Raw genomic sequence first — 26,643 nt, 5'->3', positions numbered from 1 at the left:
GAATCTGGTGATTTAGTTCTTTCAGTAAATACGTGGATATTGTTTCTTTTTTAAAAAACATAAACGATCTCTACTGGGATTAAAATGATAAATATGTACTGTTACTTACAACAAATGGAATGTTGATTGTCGTTACGAGGTCATTTCTTGGGTCACCTACTGACATTGATCGTTCAAATATGAAGCTTCTGTGAGTAGTAGCTGATACAGTAGCGTTGTTGTAAAATGACACTTTGCCCCTGTATCTGAGCTTCCTGTTTGAAATGAGATTGATTGGGGGCCATTAGTTAACAATCCCTAGTATTCATTATGGTGGAGATTTAAACATTTGGACATGAGAAAATAAGAAGCAAATATGAAATAATTTTAAACTAAAGGATGCAGTAGGATTTAAGTCCACACAGTGTGATTCTAGAGGGACTCTGCTTTGTATCTACAATTCCCAACGTCAGGGCTCCCCAACCTGTGGGTCACGACCCCCAGTGGGTCATGAGACCAGATTTTAGTGTTGTGAGCTCTGAGTCAGCAATGGCTGTCTTGACTGAGTGTCAACAGCTGCAAGGTCCCTTTAAATCTCGCAAGCAATTTTATTGTTGCGAGCAGCCTAGTGGACAGATTTCTGAGGCATGATAGTTGCTGAAAGAACCCCTGTGAGAGTGTCATTGTAACCCTGCAGTTTAAACAACTCCACCACATTTAACCTCACTATCCCCCGCCCCCCCCAAATCTCCCATTCAGCAAATGAAGCCCCCTCTTCTCCGCTCAACAAATCTTGAACACTGTTGCTCCCAACCCCCCCCCCCACCCCCTCCCCGCCACAACAATTCTCACTCTGGGGTTATGCAAATTCTGGGGCATTAAAATCATTAAATCAGACAATCCCTACAGTGAAGAAGGAGGCCATTTGGCACATCAAGCCTGCAAAGACTCTCCAAAAAAGCATGATACCTAGACCCCAAACCCCCCCCCCACCAACCCTCCCCGCAACCCCATAACCAAACCTGCACATCATTGTGGAGCAAATGATGTTTTTCCTACTGCAAGTGAGTAACTACTTTTTAGAGAATGTGTTTAAAGGAGAAAGGAAGTGAAGGATTTGTTGACAGGGTTAGATGAAGCTAGGAGGAGGGTTTTGTAGAGCATAAACACAGACCTGTTGGACTAGAAAGTCCAGTTTCTGTGCTGCAACATTATTTATTTCCAAGTGATTATAATTCTGCTACACTGACACCGGTGGGGTAAATTCACTTTTGATGGGGTGCCAATCTCAACTTTATGTACAGTAGAAATTCTTCTTAACAGGGAAGGATCCCAGGATACAATGACGTTAGCTGATTAGAACATACAATCTTATGAAATAGGAGCAGAAGTGGGTCATTCGGCCTCTCAGGTCTGCTCTGCCATTCATTAAGATCATGGTTCAACTGTATGCGCTGAGTGGGAACTGTCGCAAACTTACCAGTGCTCGACCCAGCTAGGCCGGCAATGCTATTTAATGTTAATTGGTCTACTTAACGAGGCCTCACGGGCTACTCGCCACAAAAGAAGACTCGCCACCCATTCCCCTGCACCATGCTCGCCAGGCCCCCGTTTACAAACAGTTGCACAGCCACCCCCACTCAGCTTGCAGACATCGCGCCGAGACGACTGGCCCCAAGGTTTGGTGACTCAGACCTGTGGAGGCTCCTAGATGCGGTCGAGGCCAGGAGGGATGTGCTCCTAGAGGCGGTTGAGGCCAGGAGGGATGTCCTGTTCCCCTAAGGGTCCTGGAGGGTAAACCACAGGACAGACAGGCCGCCTAGGATGAACTGACTGTGGCCGTCAGCCCGGCCTCCAGTGCCGCAAGAAGGCAGCACGGGTGAGTTGACACTACCACCACTCCCCCCTTTCTGCGATAATAGAGCTGCTCAGAATAACTCCAGATGTGGTCTATCCATGACTCTATATAGCCATTAACAGATTTGTCCAGTTTTTTGTGGTCAGTTTCTGTCTCATCCCATTGAAGTCGACATTGCCTAAATCTTAGGGCAGCATTTGAGGCTTGTTTGGATGCTGCCTCAAATGTCACAATCCTGCACTGGGGGAGGTACTATTACCTGGCAGTAGAGAAAATGCTGGAAAATCTCAGCAGGTCTGGCAGCATCTGTAGGGAGAGAAAAGAGCTAATGTTTCGAGTTTTTGAGCTTTGACAAAGAGTCATTGGACTCAAAACGTTAGCTCTTTTCTCTCCCTACAGATGCTGCCAGACCTGCTGAGATTTTCCAGCATTTCCGCAGTAATTTGCAATTACATGGCAGTGATTTTTCCCAAACTGACTAGTTAATGGCCAGAGGGTGGGTTCGCTATACAGTTAAAGATGGTGGATGGGATCTTGAAGCTGGAGGACCAACAGGAGGTCTTCCAGCAATGGACAAGCAGCAGGTTGCCTTTTCAGGCAAGGGAGAGGGAGATGAGGAGGTGTCTTAAAGTGAAGATATAGCTAGTGAGAGAGAGGAAAAGATAAAGAGATTTAAAAAGCGACAACTACTGTGAAGATATTAGCCCATAACTTCAGCAGAGTGACAATCTCTGCGGATTACATCTATCTACTTTGTAATTCCAAAGCCCTTATCTTTCCTAACCTTCCTCACCCAGGAGGGTGAGACTGGAGCAGCGAAACCCCCCCCATCCCCCACCCGCCCCCCCTCATCCTGCCCGGTCGAATCGGTGTGGAGTACCTGGAGGACACAGAGGAAAGACACACCCTCTTTGTATGGGTCGGGCCGGTGTGGGGGAAGGGGGAGTTGGGTTCAGGTGTCGGGTCAGGGGTGGGGATGGTATGATGGGTCCCCTTGGTGGGGGGGGTGGGGGGGGGGGTGCTGGTATGTGTGGGGCGTGTCCCGTGGGCCTGGGTATTTGAATAGCAGTGAGAATAGAGAACCCTGCCTGCACTGTAGCATTCTTCACTTCGCTCCCTTTTCAGAATCCTCCCTATGAACCCCCACAAGGCTCATGGGCCTTCCTTGTAACTTGCAACATGCTGAACAAACATGTTCCACCTTATTGAATGGTAACATCTGGGTTTCCAAGTGTCACTTCCATCCACCTTCCTTTTTGGTCTGAAGTGATCTCGGTACCTTCTCAGCTATCCATCCTCTAACTTGGCTACCTGCCTTCCTCGCACTCTGCCACTTCCTATCCTTTTCAAAATTACGGGGGTGATGGAACACAGATTTAAATTTATGGATTAGCTCATATCGTCAGCTATAATTGCTGCTTGCCTGGCAGTTTGCCCCCTCTGGTTTTAAACATGTGTTCTTATTTTCGAAGGTAAGGAATTCTTAAACTCCTCTAAGAGAATGACCTCCCTCAGAGCCTCATGGGTAGTTTCAACTGCCAGTGCTCGTAACCATCAAATAGAATTGTTCTGCTTAACCCTTTCAAATTTTGCATGGGTCTGTCCCACTGTCTCCTTAACTGTCTCCTTAACTTCCAAAATTCCTGACTGTATGTTCGGGAACCAGTTCTTATGCATCTAGAATAGCCTTTTTGACCGTGTCATAATCCCTAACTTTCTGTACTCGTCCTGTCAACTTACTCTGCAAGGATAATGTCCACTTCTCTTTTGGCTACTCCATTTGGGCTGCTATTTTCTCAAAAGCCCTAAAGAATGTTTCTACTTCCTGATGTTCAAATTTTGGGAGAGACTGTATTAACTTAAACATACCACCACTGAGATATGTTCTATGACTAGACTCCCCTCTATGTTCTGGCAGTTACTTCAAGCTGGAACTATCTCTCCCTTTCTCTTTCTCCTCTCTAGTTTTCTTTATCCTCTCTCCCTCTTTCCTATTCTCTGTTTCTTTCTTACTCTCATTTTTTCTTTCCTCTCTCTCTCTTTCTCTTTTTTCCTCTCGTTTTCATTTCCATCTCAATTTCTTTCTGCTTTATCTCCATTTCTTTCTGCTTCATCTCCATTATTTTTACTTCATCTCCACTTTATAAAATTCCCTTTCAAGCTCTAATTGCAACCAAGTTGTCTCCAGCTCCTTTTCCCCACCAGATGTCTCTGATGCTACACTATCTCGTATTCCCTGTACTCCTGCCACCTGCGTCAAATGTTTAGCAATCAAATCAACCGCCTCTGTCTTTATTAAGCTCCAATAAGTAAACCAGAGTCAAGTCTTCCACCTGGAGAAAATGCTTAGCAACTTCCATAGCCATCCTGTTATATTACTCCAAACCTGGTGCCTCTTTATACTTTATACTGTACCCCAAATTTGCCATCAACGCTCTAGATACTGGACATGCCCCAATTTATGTTACGACACCCTGGGCGAGTGCACAGTCAATTCCAGTCCCGCAGGCCCCAGAGTCCAAACATAAGTGAATTAACCAATAATGTGTATGTTTTCCTAATACACTGACCCTCAACATCCCCAATAATTTACAGGCACCATATTTGTAAGTAAAGCATTAGAAACTGTCTATTTAGAACAAGAACAGAGATAAACATGTAATGGAAATAATAAAACAATGGTCTACTAATCTAACTATTCCCAAAACCCATCCAACGCCCCCCCACCCCCCCCCCCCCCCCTACCCCCGGACACACACAAGACAGACACACAGGGGCACAAAGGAAGGATACAAAAAATAACAGGGACATAAAGGGCTGAGATTAATCTTTGCTGCGGAGGTGGTAGTATTTGTAGTCAGCGATCATGAAATCATCGGTTTGGATCTTTTAAGGTTTGTCTCCAAATAGAACTCGCAGAATTTCCTCCAGGGAGTCACTTTTACTTGACTGACCTCAGTCCCACTGAGACTATGTTAAAATTCTCTACCTGAGAATTTAAAAGAAGGGGTTCTATTCATTCTGCCTCTGGAATGCTTGTCTGCTCCTTCTGCAGATCAAGATTAACTATAAGTGAAGAGAAAGTAAAAGGTCCTTTCTTCCAGATGTATAGAGATCTCAGGGGAGAGCTATTAGCACTGTGCCTTCCCCAGCCTTCGAAACAGAACTTTTGCAGACATTGCTGGAGTCTGCCAGCAGCTTTTTGATCAGAGGTTAAACCTCACAGGCCTCGCTGGGTAGACTGCTACAGCATTTAAATCAGGAGTTAAACCTTTGTAGGCTTGTCAGAGAGAGTGTTTACATCAGCTCCTGCTTCCTAGGTGGCACGGTAGCACAGTGGTTAGCACTATTGCTTCACAGTCCCAGGTTCGAATCCCGGCTTGGGTCACTGTCTGTGTGGAGTTTGCATATTCTCCCCATGTCTGCGTGAGTTTCCTTCGGGTGCTCCGGTGGATTGGCCATGCTAAATTGCCCTTAGTGTCCAAAAAGGTTAGATGGGGTTACTGGGTTATGGGGATAGGGTGGAGGTGTGGACTTAAGGAGGGTGCTCTTTCCAAGGGCTGGTGCAGTCTCAATGGGCTGAATGGCCTCCTTCTGCACTGTAAATTCTATGATTCCATGAATTGTTGGTTTTCACTTAACTGAACTAAAATGGAGATTGCCTTCTGTTCCAGATTCTTCCTAAAGGTACTACCAATACCAATCAAAAACTTAAAATGTCCCAGAATTGCAGAAGAGGGGATTGGCTGCTAGCAAATTGTCCTTCAAAATGACAACACGGGCTCTGCCACAGAGCACACTGCACCAAGGGGTAAGCTTTGGTTTGTTCAAATAGCAGCTTGCAATGGGGGTGGGATGCGGTTCAGTTCAAAACCAATAGTCTGTAGTTTTAAAAACAGCCAGCAGGACAGGCATTAAAAGGAAACCAGGAACAGACAAGGATTTAAAAGAGGCTCATTACACAGGTTGACCCCACAACTAGCATCTGGTGAACGTCTACACAAGGAGTGGTCACCCACTGCAAGAACAGGTAGGGCAGCTGGTAAACTACGAGAGCTGCACACCAGAGGAGCCTGAGAACTGGGAGGACTGAGAGTCAGTCAGCAAGTCCCTGCTTCAGCCGTTGTCAGTTGCTGTGCTGAGTCCATGTCTGCCCTCTGTACAATAGTCCAGTCAGTCCCATTGACCTGCACCATCCCTTTCACCCTGCAAGTTTATTTCACTCATGTTCCCATCCAATTTATTTTTGAAATAATTAATTGTCTTCACTTCCCGTGCACTCAAGGGTAATGAGTTCCAGGTTATTATCACTCGCTACATAAAAATGTTCTTCTTCACATACCCCCTGTATCTGTTGCCCCAAACCATAAATCCCTGTCCTCTAATCCTTGTTCCATCAGCTAATTGGAACAGCTTTTCTTTGTGTAACTTATCTCAATCTGTCATCGTTTTCAACACTTCTACCTCTGTCGATAGGTCAAAATCCTGGTACTCCCTCCCTAACAGCACTGTGGGTGTACCTACACCATGTGGACTGCAGCGGTTTAAGAAGGCAGCTCACCACCACCTTCGCAAGAGTAATTAGGGATCATAGAAACCCTACAGTGTGGAAAGAGGCCATTCAGCCCATCGAGCCTGCACTCTCTGAAAGAGTACCCTACCTAGACCCATTCCGCCACCCTATCCCCATAATCCTACTTAACTTACATAGTTTTGGACACTAAGGGCAATTTATTGTGGCCAAGCCACCTAACCTGCACATCTTTGGACTTTGGGAGGAAAGCGGAGCACCCGAAGGAAACCCACACAGCCACGGGGAGAACGTGCAAACTCAACAGAGACAGTCACCTGAGGCCGGAATTGAACCCAGGTCCCTGGCGCTGTGAGGCAGTGGTGCTAACCACTGTGCCACCGATGGGCAAAAAATGCTGGTCCAGCCAGTGCCGACTACACCCTGTGAATGAATAAAGAAAACAAAATCTCCCCTTGATGCACGATCAATTACAAGACAAGAGTAGAGAGTAATCGAGGCTTTATTAAGCAGAGATGTGTTGCCTCCTGCAGCTGCTACCGAAATGGCTGCAGCTCGGTGAGCACACACATTTATACTCTGCCTACTGGGCGGAGCCAGCAGGCAGGAATCTACCCCCGTACCTGTAGTGCAGGAGCCTTACCGTATTACCTCTCATATACGTATTATACAAACAGTGGTGACTACCACACCCCTCAATCTCGTTTGATCCATGGAGAAGAACCCCAATTTCTCTAAGCTAACCTCGTACCTAAAATCCCTCACTCTGTGGAACCGTTCTCATAAATTCCCTCAGCCATTAAGAACTTGCTATTGCATTGTAAGCTTAATTATTAGAGTACATTGAAACTTGTACTTGTATTTATCTTTACATGAAATGTGATTGGAGATCTCGCAGCAGTAACTCTGGCTCTTACTTGTATGTGTACGGCCCAAGTTGTTTCACGATGGCTTGCTCACCCTGTAATATTTGCAATTGGTTTTCCACATGGAAGAAGTAGAATTGCAGGTAAGTAGGGACAGGTGGCTCCTTCCAGTTCTTAAATGCCTCGCCATTCAACTTCAGCTTAGTGTGCTGTAGAGATCAGTTCAGAAAGTTTACAATAACATTTATATGATGATCAGTGTAATGAGTTATTCCTTTCCAGCCTAAAGTTAACACAATAATCTGATTAAAAAATGGACTTTCGCAGAAACAAATGCACAGTCCCTTATGAATACGATCTCTTGCTTTTCCTCTACAGCCCCAGTGGCCTAATGGATAAAGCACTGGCCTTCGGAGCCAGGGGTTGTCGGTTCTGGTCCTGTCTGGGGTGAGTCTTTGAGATTGAGACAAATACTGATTGAATATTAGTGATCTACACTAAGCAGGAAATTTTCCTCAGCAGAGTGTGTGTTTGTAGTAAATGGCGTCAAGGAAGCTTTGCTCTCAGGGGGAGGCTTGCTTTCAACCAAGTTATCCAGCTCTCATTCTGGGCAGCATGGTGGTTAGCACAATTGCTTCACACCTCCAGGGTCCCAGGTTTGATTCCTGGCTTGGGTCACTGTCTGTGGGGAGTCTGCACGTTCCCCCCGTGTGTACGTGGGTTTCCTCTGGGTGCTCCGGTTTCGTCCTACAGTCCAAAGATGTGCAGGTTAGGTGGATTGGCCATGATAAATTGCCCTTCGTGTTGGGTGGGGTTACTGGGTTATGGGGATAGGTTTGGGCTTGGGTAGGGTGCTCTTTCAAAGAGCTGGTGCAGACTCGATGGGCCGAATGGCCTCCTTCTGCACTGTAAATTCTATGAACACTTGAATTTGGAGCAGCATTTGGCCCCTTGAACCTACTCTGCCATTCAATAAGATCATGACTGATCTGGTTGTAATCTCAACCTCACATTCCTGCCTAACCCCTGATAACCTTTCACCCCCTTGTTAGTCAAGAATCTATCTGGCTCTGCCTTAAAAATATTCAAAGATTCTGCTCCCTCTGCCTTTTGAGGAAGAGAGTTCCTGAGACTCATGGCCCTTTGAGAGAGAAAAATTATCCTCATTTCCGTCTTAAATGGTTGATTATGGATGAGTGATGTTCAAGTACTAGATTCTCCCACAAGACGAACATCATCATCCATCCTCTCAACATCCACACTGTCAAGAGCCCCTCAGGTTCTTATATGTTTCAATCAAGTCACCTTTTACTCTTCTAAACCCCAGCGGATACAAGCCCAGCCTGTTCAACTTTTCCTCATAAGACAACCCACCCATTCCAGGTCTACATCTACATCCTTTCTTAAATAAGGGAACCAATACTGCACACAGTACTCCATATGTGGGGTGAGATTCTCTGTTTGGGAGACGATGGGCAGGATTTTCTATTGGCCGATACCAGAATCGGGAAAAACCATTGGGCGGAGAATCGTGCGTCAGGTGAAAATCATGGATGGTGCTGGGCGCCTGACAGAATGCCAGGCTCCGGTGCCGCGACAGGGCGACATGGTGGCACAGTGGTTAGTGACACTTTTCTAACTCCTTCTAACTCCAAACTCTTAACTCCCAGAATCCCCAAGTCACATGATATATATATGACTGTTCTGTGGTTCCCACTAGTGGTAAGAAGAATTATCATTAACTTGTTAACTCTTTACATCCCAGTTAATATACATATCATTACAGTTAGCACTGATGCCTCACAGCTCCAGGGACCTGGGTTCAATTCCAGCCTCGGATGACTGTCTGTGTAGAGTTTGCACTTCCTCCCCATATTTGCGTGGGTTTCCTCCGGGTGCTCCGGTTTTTCCCACAGTCCCACCCCACCGGGACTGCGGCACCCAGGCACGGACCACCATTGCCACAGCCAGCGAGGCAACCATCTTGCAGCACACCCTATTGACTGCCCTCCATAGCCCATGGCTATGCAGAGTGAGACCAGCCATATGGATGCCCCACCCCCCATCCCCGCACTCCACCCACTACCCTCCACCCACACACACCAACACCCCTCATCCTACCAACTTCACACACCCCCAACCGGCCTCCACCCACTGGCGGGCATCACTAGGCCCACCCAAGGGCCACTGTGGCCCCTAGGGAAAGGTGCCAGATGGGGGACGTGGAGCCTTCCACTGGCATGGGTAGCGTTAGCCAACGGTAACCTGGCAGCAAGGATGGTTGCTGGGACCAGAGGCCCCCAGGGTGTCAGGCACTGATGGAGCTAGGGATGCGGAGGGCAGGCTCCAGGGGGAATGTCCGGGTGTGGGTTTACGGATGGGGGAGGAAGGGTGGAGACATGGGGGGCAGGGTCTGCAGCCCGGTGGACTTAGTTGGGCACAGAGGTTCGCACCATGCTAACATGTCTGCCTTTCACCCCCTGCAGACAATGGCTATCAGAATCCAACAAGGAATGGTGACCTTCATTATCATAGATTATCATAGAATTTACAGTGCAGAAGGAGGCCATTCGGCCCATCGAGTCTGCACCGGCTCTTGGAAAGAGCACCTTACCCAAGGTCAACATCTCCACCCCATCCCCATAACCCAGTAACCCCACCCAACACTAAGGGCAATTTTGGACACTAAGGGCAATTTAGCATGGCCAATCCACCTAACCTGCACATCTTTGGACTGTGGGAGGAAACCGGAGCACCCGGAGGAAACCCACGCACACACGGGAAGGATGTGCAGACTCCGCACAGACAGTGACCCAAGCCGGAATCGAACCTGGGACCCTGGAGCTGTGAAGCAATTGTGCTATCCACAAAGCCACCGTGCTGCCCCTGGCTGCCGCAGCCCTGGGGGATGCACTGAGTCAGTACGAACTGCAGCTCTCGAGGAGGAATCTGCAGCGACGGAGCCTGCCCCAGAGGCACAGGAGGCAGCCAGTGAGGATGGGGAGCCGACCGCCTTACAGGCTGAGGAGGAGGTGGGAAGGAGGAACCGCATCAGGCCTCATGTGGACGAGCAGCGTCTGTCATTCGAGGACCTGCCGGACCGGGCATGCCGTCGAAGACTCCGAATGAGCAGGGAGACAGCGCGACATATCTGCCAGACCATGGCGCACCTGGCACTGCGGGGGGAATGGGGGAGGATAGCCCGGTGGCCGTCAAGGTGATGATCACCCTGAATTTACTCCACTGGATCCTTGCAGGCACCAAGTGGGGACCTGTCCGAGATCTCACAGACCTCGGTGCACAGGTGCATCCACACTGTAACGGAAGCCCTGTATGCCTGCTCGGCACAATATATCAAATTCAATGTGGGCCTAGCCCACAAGGTTCACCACCATCGCCGGGATGCCCCAGGGACCTATGTCTCCTTATGAGCACCAGCCCATGATAGGCTGATCTTCACAAACCGAAAGCGGTTCCACTCGATGAACGTGCGACCATGCGATGCGCATCATACACGTCTGTATCCGATACCCGGGCAGTGTGCACGACGCCTTCATCTTGGCACACTCGCAGTTCCTGACATCTTCGAGGTGCACCCCGGGGTGAGGGCTGGGCTTTTGGGAACAGGGGTTATCCGCTGCGGTTCACGCCTATCTGGAGGTCACAGATCGATGCGGAGACCCGCTACACAAAGCCCATGACGCAACCAGGGGCATTATCGAGCGGTGCTTTGGCATTCTGAAGATATGGCTCAGGTGCCTGCTGCATCCTCCACAACATTGTACAGCAGAGGTGCAATGTTCTGGAGGAGGAGGATGAATGCCAGGCCTCATCTGACGAAGAAGATGCGGGGGAGGGCGAGGATGCGCAGGACATGGGGCCCGGGCAGGCACAGGCAAGTGTGCACCTGGGCCTGCAGGTCCACAGACTAGGGGGCCTGGCCAGCGGCAAAAACATCCCATCCATTCCCACAACTCCTCCGTTGGCCAATCACCCACTCCCATGACCATACTCCCTGGCCCATTGCCCCCCCACCCACCCCCCCTTTGCAACCTCCTCTGTGAATCCTACCTGCTTCACAATGGGGTGTGGGGCCTAGGTTGGCAGTAACAGCGGGTCTGGTCTATGGAATAGAGAATGATGGTGTCCCGCCCTGCGATGAGCTCTGGTGCTCCGGATCGTTTGACAATGTCTGCCTCCAGCCCACAGTAGCACTTTCCACCGTCCACCTGGGTGGTCCCTGCATGTGAGCTGGCCATTCCCTCACACGGTTCCATCGAACACCTGGGGTGGCGGAGTGCGGGGCGGCAGGGGCAGAGGGGGAGTAACGGGGGGAGGGATGGGCATGGGGCACCAAAGCGGTGAGCATGGCTGAACTGGGGTCCCTGGCCCAAATGCACCACCAACATCTGCCCATCTCCCCCCCACCCCCCCAGTGCTCCCTCTACAGCCATCCCAGCCCAGCCCTCAAGCCCGTCTGGCAGAGCACCAAGGTTGGTCGAAACATTGTGAACAAATGTTTATTGTGAAACGGAGAATATATTTGTAGAGATTTGTGCCCTAGCCCCTATCGCTACACTGTGGCTGCACCCATGCCAACTTAGCTGGTGTCTACCTTTCTGGCCTTACGGGTCCTAACACTATGTCTAGGTGAATCCCCAGACGGTACATCAGGAGTAGAGGCGGCCTGCTGTGATTCCCACCCTGTGACCTGGGTCCGTTTGTCGGCTGTCTTCTGGAGTGACCCGGCCTGGATGGGCCCGGCTGCTGTTCAGGTGCCCCAGGTGGTGTTGTGCTGTCCTGTTCTGCCCGCTGCCCATCAAATGTGCCAGTGACAGGAGGGAGGGGGGGTGTCCGAGGCACTGCGGTGATCCGGCACCACCTCCGTTGGAGTCACTGGCACGGGACCCATCATCTCCTCCTCCCTTGGCGTCCCCGATGGCCCCTGGGCTACTCCTTGGGATGCGGGTGTGAGCGGAGCTAACCCCTGAGGATCCTCCACTACCCAGCACTGCCAGTCCTGGAGGCCTCTTCCATCTCGTCCGGAGTCTCAAAGCTCACGGCCATGAGCACAGGGAGTGGACCACCTCCCTCTGTGGGGCTATGCCACATCACCCAGTGACTGTGCCATCTCCCTCTGGTAGAAGCTCTGGAGTGCGGCTGCAATGTCCAGGTGGCCCTGGTACAGGGCTGCCTGAATGATGGCAGCCCTGTCCTGGGCCTTGGCCACCGCAAGCACAGAGTGTCCCAGGCCTTGGACACCCTGACCCATGGCTGATACCTTCGCTCCTAAGGCCTCCACTGTGGACTCCACCTGCGCAGTGTCAGCCTGGGTGGCACATAGTGTTGGCACTGCCTCCTTCCCCTGTAGGTGGTTGGACTCCTCCAATTGCACCTGCAGGCACTGGATGGTTGCTGACACCCCCCTCATTTGGTCCCTGGCTCTGTGACTGCACCTCCCCAATCGATGAAGCCACCCTTTCCAGAGGCCCGAAACCCGTTCGGACAGCAGCTAGTCCCTGGGGCTGGGCTGCCCTCCTAAGGTTCCTTCCTCCACCTGATGTGCCACAGCATGTGTGTGGCACGCATCAGATATTGCCCCAGGATGCTCTTCGCTAAAGTGCGAGGTGAGTGTCTCTGGGATGGCGGAGGGTGTTGGATACAGCTGTGATGGGAAGTCAGTGTCGTCCCGGACTGGTGCTGTTGGGTGTCGCAGGCTGCAGTTCGAGGGCTCACATCATTGTCCGCTTCCTCTTCCTCGCTGCTATCTGCTTGGGGCTGGGGACGGAGCGCACCAGAAGGGACCACCACGTCGCCAGGTGATCCTGCAAGACGCAAGACATGACGCATGGTTGGGTCGCACTTTGGAGTGGGGGATGCAGTGGTGGAGACAGAAAGCACACAGTGTTAGGCAGTTCGATTCATGCAGCACAGGGGTGGGTAGTTGGTGGCCTCCATGGCCAGATCACCCGTCCATGGCATCGGCATGAGTGCTGGCATGTGGTGCAAGGTGGAGAGTGCACACACTATTGTTAGTTGGAGTCCACTCATCCTCCGGGTGGGAGGGTGGGGTTGTGGGTGTGTGGGACAGGGGTAGGTGCCAGGGGCGCAGCGCTGCCTACTCACCCTGGTCGCCCTGAGGGGGTTGCGCAGGTTCTTTCTGACTGCTGTTCAGTCTTGATGGGGGGCTCCATACCGCACACGCCATCTGCCACCTGCGCCCAGGCCTGGCAGGTGGCAGTCTCCTCCCACCCAGCGTTACAGGGTCGCCTGCCTCTCCTCCTCTAAGTACAATGTTCATCACAATGGGCGAGTTAAGTGCATTCCAATCACCCCCTTCACCCTTGAGTGATTTTGAAGTACTCAATTGGAAATTAACAGCACTTAACTCTCTTTGAAGTGGTTGAAGTTTCTCAACATTGTGTATAGAGCACTTCAGAGTTACTCAACCGTGAAGGAAGATAAATAAAGCAAGGCTGACAGCTGTGTGTGTGGGGGAGCTGTCAGTCACAGCTTAATAAGGGAAATGAATGATTGGCTTACAGGTCACGGATCTGAGGAGTTTAAACACAGCTGATTGCGTTCTGTTTCCATGAATTGACATGTTGTGCTTCCTGTGTCTGAGCCAGCATATGTATTGCCCAGGTGAGTGTTGCAACAGTATCATTTTCTCACTGCTCTGTCTGGACTGTTCTCTAGCTTCCAGACAGATATCTCTTTTCTGTGGGGCTACCTGACGGGTTTCTCCTTTCTGGGGGGCTGCCCGACAGAGGTCTCTTTTCTGGGAGTCCTGTGGGGGTCACTTTATGGGTGGCACAGTTGCACAGTGGTTAGCATTGTTGCTTCACTGCGCCAGGGACCTGGGTTCGATTCCCGTCTTGGGCACCGTTTGTGCGGGTGCTCCAGTTTCCTCCCACAAGTCCCGAAAAACATGCTTGTTAGGTAGCTTGGACATTCTTAATTCTCCCTCCATGTACCCGAACAGGTGCCGGAATATGTGACTAGGGACTTTTCAAAGTGACTTCATTGCAGTGTTAATGCAAGCCCGCTTGTGACAATAATGATTATTATTATTTAGGGTTTTGGTGTGTGGTGGGGGTTCTGGTGGAGGTGGGGTGGGCAGGTCTGGCACTGTTGGGGGTGGGGGTGGGGGGGGGGGATTGTGGCCCTAAGATGGATTTTGGGGGCAACTTCCTTAAGGATTTGCCCCCTTGGCCCACCGCGAAGTCCATGCTGGGAAATACTTGCAGTTATTCCCACCCAAGTGATTCTGGCCCATGTTGGCTCTGTCTGATTACCTTGAATTTTTCCAAATGCTCTGCTATAACGTTTATAATAATAGCTTCTAACATTTTCTCTGTGACAGATGCTAAGCCAACTAGTCTGTAGTTTCCTGTCTCCTTCCCTTTTTGAATAAAGAACATAAGACCATAAGATATCGGAGCAGAATTATGCCATTAGGCCCATTGGATCTGCTCCACCATTCAATCATAGCTGATATTTTCTCATCCCCGTTCTCCTGCCTTTGCCACATAACCCTTGATCCCTTTATTAATCAAGAACCTACCATTTCTCTGTCTTAAAGACACTGAGTGATTTGGCCTCCACTGCCTTCTGCGGCAAAGAGTTCCACAGATTCGCAACCTTCTGGCTGAAGAAATTCCTCCCCATCTCTGTTTTAAAGGATCGTCCCTTCAATCTGAGGCTGTGCCCTTGGGTTCTAGTTTCTCCTACTAGTGGAAACATCCTCTCCTTGTCCACTTTGTCCAGGCCTCTCAGTATTCTACAAGTTTCAATGAGATCCCCCTTCATCCTTCTAAACTCCAACGAGTACAGACCCAGAGTCCTCAGCCGCTCCTCATATGACAAGCCCTTCGTTCCAGCGGTCATTCTTGTGAACCTCTTCTGGACCGTCTTCAGGTCCAGCACATCCTTCCTTAGATATGGGGCCCAAAACGGCTCACAATACTCCAAATGGGGTCTCACCAGAGCCTTATACAGCCTCAGAAGTACATCCCTGGTTTTGTGTTCTAGCCCTCTCAACATGAATGCTAACATTACATTTGTTTTCCTAACTGCCAACTGAACCTGCATGTTAACCTGAAGAGAATCTTGAACAAGGACTCCCAAGTCCCTTTGTGCTTTTGATTTCCTAAGCATCTCCCCATTTAGAAAATAGTCCATGCCTCTATGTCTCCTGCCAAAGTGCTTAACCTCCACACTTTTCCACATTGTATTCCATCTGCCACTTCTTTGCCCACTCTCCTAGCCTGTCCAAGTCCTTCTGCAGCCCCCCCCCCCCCCCCCCCCACTTCTAGCCGGTGCAGACTCGATGGGCCGAATGGCCTCCTTCTGCACTGTAAATTCTATGATAATATCTTTGTATCATCTGCAAACATAGCAACAGTGCCCTCAGTTCCTTCTTCCAGACCATTAATGAATAGTTGTCCCAACACTGACCCCTGCGGAACACCACGAGTCACCGGTAGACATCTTGACAAAGACCCTTTATCCACACTCTCTGCCTTCTACCAGTCAGCCAATTCTTTATCCATGCCAGTGCCTTGCCCCAAACACCATGTGCCCTTAATTTATTTAGCAGCCGCCTGTACGGCACCTTGTTAAAGGCCTTCTGGAAATCCAAATAAATCACATTCACTGGCTTTCCATTGTCTAATTTCCTTGTTACCTCCTCAAAGAACTCTAACAGATTTGTCAGACATGACCTCCCCTTAATAAAGCCATGCTAACTTAACCCTGTTTTACCATGTAACTCTAAGTACTCCACAATCTCATCCTTAAAAACACTCTCTAAAATCTTATTAACAACCAAAGTCAGACGAGCCATTCTTTAATTTCCCATCTTCTGCCTCCCTCACTTCTTAAACAGGGGTGTTACATTAGCCATTTTCCAGTCCTCTGGGACCCTTCCTGACTCTAGTGATTCCTGAAAGATCACCACCAATGCCTCCACAATCTCCTCAGCTTTCTGATCCCTGGGGTGTAGTCCATCTGGTCCGGATGATTTATCCGCCTTTTCAGACCTTTCAGTTTCCCCAGAACCTTCTCCGTAGTGATGGCCATTACACTCATCTCTGCCCCCTGATTCTCCTGGAGCTCTGGTATCCCACTGGTGTCTTCCACTGTGAAGTTCCTCCCTCATTTCTTTGTTTCCTATTACTACTTCTCCAGCCTCATTTTCCAGTGATCCAATGTCCATTCTTGCTTCTCTCCTTTTATATATCAAAAAAACTTCTTGCAATCTTCTTTTATATTACTAGCTATCTTACACTCATATTTCATCTTCTTCCCCTGATTATTTTTTTAGTTGTCCTCTGTTTGCTTTTAAAGGCAATCCACTGGCTTCCCAATAATTCTCACCACCTTGTATGCTTTGTCTTTTGTTTTTATGCTTGTCAGCCATGGATGCCTCGTCCTCTCCTCCTCGGGATGAATTTCTGTTGTGCCTCCCAAATAACCCCCAAAAAACTGCCATTGCTGTTCCACTGTCTTCCCTGCTAAGAGTCCCCTTCCAATCAACTCTGGCCAGCTCCTCCCTCATGTCTTTGTACTTACATCCGATTCCACCTTCTTCCTCTCAAACTGCAGGGTGAATTCTATCATATTGTGGCCACTGCCCTCTAAGCGTTCCCTCAGCTTAAGTTCCCTAATCAAATCTGCCTCATTACACATCACCAAATCCAGAATTGCCTGTTCCCCAGTAGGCTCTGTCTCAAGCAGCTGCTAAAGAAAATCTCTTAGACATTCCACAAATTCCTTTTCTTGGGATCCACTACCAACCTGATTTCCCAGTCCACCTGCATATTGAAGTCCCCATGATTATTATAATATATGCTTTTTCTAACTCCTGATTTATTTTCTGCCCCACATCCTGACTACTGCGGGGGGGGGGGGGCATGTACATAACTCCCATCAGGGTCTTTTTTCCTTTGTGACTCCTCAACTTTACGCACACAGATTCAAAACTTTCTGATCTTATATTGTTTCTTGCTATCGGTTTAATTCAATTTCTTACTAACAATGCAATCCGCCCCTCTGCCCATCTGCCTGTCCTTTCGATAGGACACATATCCTTGGATATATTCCATCTTCCTTGCAATAAAGGCCAGCATTCCATTTGCCTCTTGATCCTTTTACATTTTTACATTTTTTAAGGAGCAGTTTAGCTTGGCCAATTCACCTACCCTGCACATCTTTGGATTGTGGGGGTGAGACCCACGCAGACACGGGGAGAATGTGCAAACTCCACATGGACAGTGACCCGAGGATCGAACCCGGATCCTCAGTGCTGTGAGGCAGCAGTGCTAACCACTCTGCCACCGTGGTGCTGCCCTTGATCCTTTGTTATGACTTGTGACTGGGGACATACGATTAAATACGAAACAACTCCTGAACTATTCTGCAATGGCCACATTCTCAGAGCAGTTCACAGCACACTGCCTTCTTTCTTACAGGATGAAGTGGTTTATGAGACAGCAGATAGAGTCAGGAGATGCCACCACCATCTTCAAGAGCTTGCCCCCACTGCGAGGACATCGTCATACAGGAGTGGCAGGCAATGCTGGAAGAAGATCACATAGGGTTTCATCATATTATTTCTTCATTCTCCCACCTCACTTCCGGCCCTCTCTACATAGTTTACATGGCATGACCCATTTGTGTTGTCATTTGCTTAATGAATGGAAAGAGATCAAAGTTAAATTAACGGACTCTCTCGCTGGAACCATTGATGTTAAATGTTTTGTCAATTTTATACCACGTCATGTAAATTGTCTTTTCATAAATCTACCAAACACCTTAATTATAAATGATATATGAAAAGGCTGCTGTGCAGTGTGGATTTGGGTAGCAGTTGCTCATTCTTACCTTTTTGATCTGGTCTTCCACTATATTCTTAAAAACATCGTTAACGATCAGTATCAGAAAGATGATGAAGCAACATAGGGCGAACCCGCCAACCAGGGCAGTTTTGTTTCTTAGGCGAACCATAACTGTTCCAATGTGAAAATAACAAAAAACACAATTGAAAAGGAACCCAGTGAGATATCTCTGCTGACAATATTTGATTGTGGAGTCGGAGTAATAAAGTTTGCCACTGGAATGTCTGAATTTGTTTCCTGCCTCAATGTTCCGAGCCTGACCAAAGGTCCATGACATGCCGACTTAGGAAGGTCACACTGCAGCCAATCACAAAAGCAGGACAAACTCTCCAAATACCGAACCATTTAGAGAGTGACAGCTTGTTTTCAGCTTTCAGTTTGTGCTCTCAATAATGATATAACGTAAATCACATTTCAATCCAAAGACTGATCCAAACAGGGAAAATATTTCAGGGGAATATTGTAGACAGTATCTTGGAGTCCCAGCATGCTGTCGAAAGAGACGTGTGTTACAAGGGGAACGGTAATTTTGCCAGGCAACAGTCGTACCACAAATTACACCCAAAGAGTGAGAGAGAGCGAGAAAGAGAGAGAGAGAAAAAAAATTCAATTATAGACTGCAATATTTGCATTTCAAGCGACTGATAATTGAAGTCATAAACATTAACTTCTTACTCACAATTAGGCACAAAGGCCAAAGAAGAGAAGAAAATAATTCCAAACCAGGGAGGGGGGGGGGGGGCACTCTCTGTAAATACCATCCCCTAATGAAGTGTCATTCCCGGTCAATACCATCCCCAATGCAGTGTCATTCCCAGTCAATACCATCCCCAATGCAGTGTCATTCCCAGTCAATACCATCCCCAATGCAGTGTCATTCTCAGTCAATACCATCCCTAATGAAGTGTCATTCTCAGTCAATACCATCCCCAATGAAGTGTCATTCTCAGTAAACACCATCTCCGAATGAAGTGTCACTCTCAGTAAACACCATCTACTAATGAAGTGTCACTCTCAGTAAACACCATCTCCTAAAGAGGTGTCACTCTCAGTAAACACCATCTCCTAATGAAGTGTCATTCTCAGTAAACACAATCTCCTAATGAAGTGTCACTCTCAGTAAACACCATCTACTAATGAAGTGTCACTCTCAGTCAATACCATCCCTACTGAAGTGTCATTCTCAGTAAACACCATCTCCTAATGAAGTATCATTCTCAGGAAACACCATCTCCTAATGAAGTGTAATTCTCAGTAAATACCATCTCCTAATGAAGTGTCACTCTCAGTAAATACCATCTCCTAATGAAGTGTCATTCTCAGTAAATATCATCTCCTAATGAAGTGTCACTCTCAGTAAATACCATCCCCAATGAAGTGTCACTCTCAGAAAACACCATCTCCTAATGAAGTGTCATTCTCAGTAAATACCATCCCCAATGAAGTGTCACTCTCAGTAAATACCATCTCCTCATGAAGTGTCACTCTCAGAAAACACCATCTCCTAAAGAAGTGTCATTCTCAGTAAATACCATCCCCAATGAAGTGTCACTCTCAGTAAATACTATCCCCAATGAAGTGTCACTCTCAGTAAATACCATCTCCTCATGAAGTGTCACTCTCAGTAAACACCATTTCCTAATGAAGTGTCACTCTCAGAAAACACCATCTCCTAATGAAGTGTCATTCTCAGTAAATACCATCCCCAATGAAGTGTCACTCTCAGTAAATACCTTCCCCAATGAAGTGTCATTCTCAGTAAATACCATCTCCCAATGAAGTGTCACTCTCAGTAAATACCATCTCCCAATGAAGTGTCACTCTCAGTAAATACCATCTCCTAATGAAGTGTCACTCTCAGTAAATACCATCCCCTAATGAAGTGTCATTCTCAGTAAATACCATCTCCCAATGAAGTGTCACTCTCAGTCAATACCATCCCCAATGCAGTGTCACTCTCAGTAAATACCATCCCCTAATGAAGTGTCACTCTTAGTAAATACCATCTCCCAATGATGTGTCATTCTCAGTAAATACCATCTCCTAATGATGTGTCACTCTCAGTAAATACCATCTCCTAATGAAGTATCACTCTCAGTAAATGCCATCTCCTAATGAAGTGTCATTCTCAGTAAATACCATCCCCTAATGAAGTGTCATTCTGAGTAAATACCATCTCCTAATGAGGTGTCATTCTCAGTAAATACCATCTCCTAATGAAGTGTCACTCTCAGTAAATACCATCCCCTAATGAAGTGTCATTCTCAGTAAATACCATCTCCCAATGAAGTGTCACTCTCAGTCAATACCATCCCCAATGCAGTGTCACTCTCAGTAAATACCATCCCCTAATGAAGTGTCACTCTTAGTAAATACCATCTCCCAATGATGTGTCATTCTCAGTAAATACCATCTCCTAATGAAGTATCACTCTCAGTAAATACCATCCCCTAATGAAGTGTCATTCTGAGTAAATACCATCTCCCAATGATGTGTCATTCTCAGTAAATACCATCTCCTAATGAAGTATCACTCTCAGTAAATGCCATCTCCTAATGAAGTGTCATTCTCAGTAAATACCATCCCCTAATGAAGTGTCATTCTCAGTAAATACCATCTCCTAATGAAGTGTCACTCTCAGTAAATACCATCTCCCAATGAAGTGTCACTCTCAGTCAATACCATCCCCAATGAAGTGTCACTCTCAGTAAATACCATCCCCTAATCATAGATTTATCATAGAATTTACAGTGCAGAAGGAGGCCATTCGGCCCATCGAGTCTGCACCGGCTCTTGGAAAGAGCACCTTACCCAAGGTCAACATCTCCACCCCAACACCATAACCCAGTAACCCCACCCAACACTAAGGGCAATTTTGGACACTAAGGGCAATTTAGGATGGGCAATCCACCTAACCTGCACATCTTTGGACTGTGGGAGGAAACCGGAGCACCCGGAGGAAACCCACGCACGCACGGGGAGGATGTGCAGACTCCGCACAGACAGTGACCCAAGCCGGAATCGAACCAGGGACCCTGGAGCTGTGAAGCAATTGTGCTATCCACAATGCTACCGTGCTGCCCCAAATGAAGTGTCACTCTCAGTAAATACCATCCCCCAATGAAATGTCATTCTCAGTAAATACCATCCCTAATGAGGTGTCATTCTCTGTAAATACCATCCCTAATGAGGTGTCATTCTCAGTAAATACCATCCCTAATGAAGTGTCATTCTCAGTAAACACCATCTCCTAATGAAGTGTCATTCTCAGTAAACACCATCTCCTAATGAGGTGTCATTCTCAGTAAATACCATCTCCTCATGAAGTGTCACTCTCAGAAAACACCATCTCGTAATGAAGTGTCATTCTCAGTAAATACCATCCCCAATGAAGTGTCACTCTCAGTAAATACCATCTCCTCATGAAGTGTCACTCTCAGAAAACACCATCTCGTAATGAAGTGTCATTCTCAGTAAATACCATCCCCAATGAAGTGTCATTCTCAGTAAATACCATCCCCAATGGAGTGTCACTCTCAGTAAATACCATCTCCTCATGAAGTGTCACTCTCAGAAAACACCATCTCGTAATGAAGTGTCATTCTCAGTAAATACCATCCCCAATGAAGTGTCACTCTCAGTAAATACCTTCCCCAATGAAGTGTCACTCTCAGTAAATACCATCTCCTCGTGAAGTGTCACTCTCAGTAAACACCATTTCCTAATGAAGTATCATTCTCAGGAAACACCATCTCCTAATGAAGTGTAATTCTCAGTAAATACCATCTCCAAATGAAGTGTCACTCTCAGTAAATCCATCTCCCAATGATGTGCCATTCTCAGTAAATACCATCTCCTAATGAAGTGTCTCTCTCAGTAAATACCATCTCCTAATGAAGTGTCATTCTCAGTAAATACCATCCCCCAATGAAATGTCATTCTCAGTAAATACCATCCCTAATGAGGTGTCATTCTCTGTAAATACCATCCCTAATGAGGTGTCATTCTCAGTAAATACCATCCCTAATGAAGTGTCATTCTCAGTAAACACCATCTCCTAATGAAGTGTCATTCTCAGTAAACACCATCTCCTAATGAGGTGTCATTCTCAGTAAATACCATCTCCTCATGAAGTGTCACTCTCAGAAAACACCATCTCCTAATGAAGTGTCATTCTCAGTAAATACCATCCCCAATGGAGTGTCACTCTCAGTAAATACCATCTCCTCATGAAGTGTCACTCTCAGAAAACACCATCTCCTAATGAAGTGTCATTCTCAGTAAATACCATCCCCAATGAAGTGTCACTCTCAGTAAATACCTTCCCCAATGAAGTGTCACTCTCAGTAAATACCATCTCCTCATGAAGTGTCACTCTCAGTAAACACCATTTCCTAATGAAGTATCATTCTCAGGAAACACCATCTCCTAATGAAGTGTAATTCTCAGTAAATACCATCTCCAAATGAAGTGTCACTCTCAGTAAATCCATCTCCCAATGATGTGTCATTCTCAGTAAATACCATCTCCTAATGAAGTGTCTCTCTCAGTAAATACCATCTCCTAATGAAGTGTCATTCTCAGTAAATACTATCCCCCAATGAAATGTCATTCTCAGTAAATACCATCCCTAATGAGGTGTCATTCTCTGTAAATACCATCCCTAATGAGGTGTCATTCTCAGTAAATACCATCCCTAATGAAGTGTCATTCTCAGTAAACACCATCTCCTAATGAAGTGTCATTCTCAGTAAACACCATCTCGTAATGAGGTGTCATTCTCAGTAAATACCATCTCCTCATGAAGTGTCACTCTCAGAAAACACCATCTCCTAATGAAGTGTCATTCTCAGTAAATACCATCCCCAATGGAGTGTCACTCTCAGTAAATACTATCTCCTCATGAAGTGTCACTCTCAGAAAACACCATCTCCTAATGAAGTGTCATTCTCAGTAAATACCATCCCCAATGAAGTGTCACTCTCAGTAAATACCTTCCCCAATGAAGTGTCACTCTCAGTCAATACCATCTCCTCATGAAGTGTCACTCTCAGTAAACACCATTTCCTAATGAAGTATCATTCTCAGGAAACACCATCTCCTAATGAAGTGTAATTCTCAGTAAATACCATCCCCAATGGAGTGTCACTCTCAGTAAATACCATCTCCTCATGAAGTGTCACTCTCAGAAAACACCATCTCCTAATGAAGTGTCATTCTCAGTAAATACCATCCCCAATGAAGTGTCACTCTCAGTAAATACCTTCCCCAATGAAGTGTCACTCTCAGTAAATACCATCTCCTCATGAAGTGTCACTCTCAGAAAACACCATCTCCTAATGAAGTGTCATTCTCAGTAAATACCATCCCCAATGAAGTGTCACTCTCAGTAAATACCTTCCCCAATGAAGTGTCACTCTCAGTAAATACCATCTCGTCATGAAGTGTCACTCTCAGTAAACACCATTTCCTAATGAAGTATCATTCTCAGGAAACACCATCTCCAAATGAAGTGTAATTCTCAGTAAATACCATCTCCAAATGAAGTGTCACTCTCAGTAAATCCATCTCCCAATGATGTGTCATTCTCAGTAAATACAATCTCCTAATGAAGTGTCTCTCTCAGTAAATACCATCTCCTAATGAAGTGTCATTCTCAGTAAATACCATCCCCCAATGAAATGTCATTCTCAGTAAATACCATCCCTAATGAGGTGTCATTCTCTGTAAATACCATCCCTAATGAGGTGTCATTCTCAGTAAATACCATCCCTAATGAAGTGTCATTCTCAGTAAACACCATCTCCTAATGAAGTGTCATTCTCAGTAAACACCATCTCCTAATGAGGTGTCACTCTCAGTAAATACCATCTCCTCATGAAGTGTCACTCTCAGAAAACACCATCTCCTAATGAAGTGTCATTCTCAGTAAATACCATCCCCAATGGAGTGTCAATCTCAGTAAATACCATCTCCTCATGAAGTGTCACTCTCAGAAAACACCATCTCCTAATGAAGTGTCACCCTCAGTAAATACCATCTCCCAATGAAGTGTCACTCTCAGTCAATACCATCCCCAATGAAGTGTCATTCTCAGTAAATACCATCCCCTAATGAAGTGTCACTCTCAGTAAATACCATCTCCTAATGAAGTGTCATTCTCAGTAAACACCATCTCCTAATGAAGTGTCACTCTCAGTAAATACCATCTCCTAATGAAGTGCCACTCTCAGTCAATGCCATCCCCAATGATGTGTCATTCTCAGTAAACACCATCTCCTAATAAAGTGTCACTCTCAGTAAATACCATCTCCCAATGAAGTGTCACTCTCAGTCAATACCATCACCAATGATGTGTCATTCTCAGTAATCACCATCTCCTAATATAGTGTCACCCTCAGTAAATACCATCTCCCAATGAAGTGTCACTCTCAGTCAATACCATCACCAATGATGTGTCATTCTCAGTAAACACCATCTCCTAATAAAGTGTCACTCTCAGTCAATACCATCCCCAATGAAGTGTCATTCTCAGTAAATACCATCCCCTAATGAAGTGTCACTCTCAGTAAATACCATCTCCTAATGAAGTGTCATTCTCAGTAAACACCATCTCCTAATGAAGTGTCACTCTCAGTAAATACCATCTCCTAATGAAGTGCCACTCTCAGTCAATACCATCCCCAATGATGTGTCATTCTCAGTAAACACCAGCTCCTAATAAAGTGTCACTCTCAGTAAATACCATCTCCCAATGAAGTGTCACTCTCAGTCAATACCATCACCAATGATGTGTCATTCTCAGTAAACACCATCTCCTAATAAAGTGTCACCCTCAGTAAATACCATCTCCCAATGAAGTGTCACTCTCAGTCAATACCATCACCAATGATGTGTCATTCTCAGTAAACACCATCTCCTAATAAAGTGTCACTCTCAGTCAATACCATCCCCAATGAAGTGTCATTCTCAATAAATACCATCCCCCAATGAAATGTCATTCTCAGTAAACACCATCTCCTAATGAGGTGTCATTCTCAGTAAATACCATCTCCTCATGAAGTGTCACTCTCAGAAAACACCATCTCCTAATGAAGTGTCATTCTCAGTAAATACCATCCCCAATGGAGTGTCACTCTCAGTAAATACCATCTCCTCATGAAGTGTCACTCTCAGAAAACACCATCTCCTAATGAAGTGTCATTCTCAGTAAATACCATCCCCAATGAAGTGTCACTCTCAGTAAATACCTTCCCCAATGAAGTGTCACTCTCAGTAAATACCATCTCCTCATGAAGTGTCACTCTCAGTAAACACCATTTCCTAATGAAGTATCATTCTCAGGAAACACCATCTCCTAATGAAGTGTAATTCTCAGTAAATACCATCTCCTAATGAAGTGTAATTCTCAGTAAACACCATCTCCTAATGATGTGCCACTCTCAGTAAATACCATTTCCTAATGAAGTGTCATTCTCAGTAAATACCATCTCCCAATGAAGTGTCACTCTCAATAAATACCATCTCCTAATGAAGTGTCACTCTCAGTAAATACCATCTCCTAATGAAGTGTCATTCTCAGTAAATACCATCTCCCAATGAAGTGTCACTCTCAGTAAATACCATCTCCTAATGAAGTGTCACTCTCAGTAAATACCATCTCCTAATAAAGTGTCACCCTCAGTAAATACCATCTCCCAATGAAGTGTCACTCTCAGTCAATACCATCACCAATGATGTGTCATTCTCAGTAAACACCATCTCCTAATAAAGTGTCACTCTCAGTCAATACCATCTCCCAATGAAGTGTCACTCTCAGTCAATACCATCACCAATGATGTGTCATTCTCAGTAAACACCATCTCCTAATAAAGTGTCACTCTCAGTCAATACCATCCCCAATGAAGTGTCATTCTCAGTAAATACCATCCCCTAATGAAGTGTCACTCTCAGTAAATACCATCTCCTAATGAAGTGTCATTCTCAGTAAACACCATCTCCTAATGAAGTGTCACTCTCAGTAAATACCATCTCCTAATGAAGTGCCACTCTCAGTCAATACCATCCCCAATGATGTGTCATTCTCAGTAAACACCATCTCCTAATAAAGTGTCACTCTCAGTAAATACCATCTCCCAATGAAGTGTCACTCTCAGTCAATACCATCACCAATGTTGTGTCATTCTCAGTAAACACCATCTCCTAATAAAGTGTCACCCTCAGTAAATACCATCTCCCAATGAAGTGTCACTCTCAGTCAATACCATCACCAATGATGTGTCATTCTCAGTAAACACCATCTCCTAATAAAGTGTCACTCTCAGTCAATACCATCCCCAATGAAGTGTCATTCTCAGTAAATACCATCCCCTAATGAAGTGTCACTCTCAGTAAATACCATCTCCTAATGAAGTGTCATTCTCAGTAAACACCATCTCCTAATGAAGTGTCACTCTCAGTAAATACCATCTCCTAATGAAGTGCCACTCTCAGTCAATACCATCCCCA

General features: G+C 46.5%; 1 protein-coding gene and 1 long non-coding RNA gene across 2 annotated transcripts in view; one reads left to right on the top strand and one right to left on the bottom strand.

The window, feature by feature from the left end:
- Positions 1-18,427, bottom strand: part of LOC140428214 (lysosome membrane protein 2-like) — a 108,460-nt gene extending 90,033 nt beyond the window's left edge. The window contains exons 1-3 of the mRNA XM_072514423.1: positions 18,122-18,427; positions 7,286-7,443; positions 110-254 (exon numbers count right to left, since the gene is read on the bottom strand). Coding sequence (XP_072370524.1) covers positions 110-254; positions 7,286-7,443; positions 18,122-18,412 — 594 coding nt within the window. The 5' untranslated portion in view covers positions 18,413-18,427. The remainder of the gene's footprint in view (positions 1-109; positions 255-7,285; positions 7,444-18,121) is intronic.
- On the top strand, positions 7,612-18,360 carry LOC140428215 (uncharacterized). The gene is made up of 2 exons (XR_011948734.1): positions 7,612-7,681; positions 17,710-18,360. It is a non-coding gene; the product is annotated as an uncharacterized lncRNA (long non-coding RNA).
- Positions 18,428-26,643: the final 8,216 nt, after the last annotated feature.

This window comes from Scyliorhinus torazame, chromosome 8 (genome assembly GCF_047496885.1).
Source record: "Scyliorhinus torazame isolate Kashiwa2021f chromosome 8, sScyTor2.1, whole genome shotgun sequence".
NCBI lineage: Eukaryota > Metazoa > Chordata > Chondrichthyes > Carcharhiniformes > Scyliorhinidae > Scyliorhinus > Scyliorhinus torazame.
Note: the sequence above shows the minus strand (reverse complement) of the source record. Positions and strands in the feature narration are given on the sequence as shown.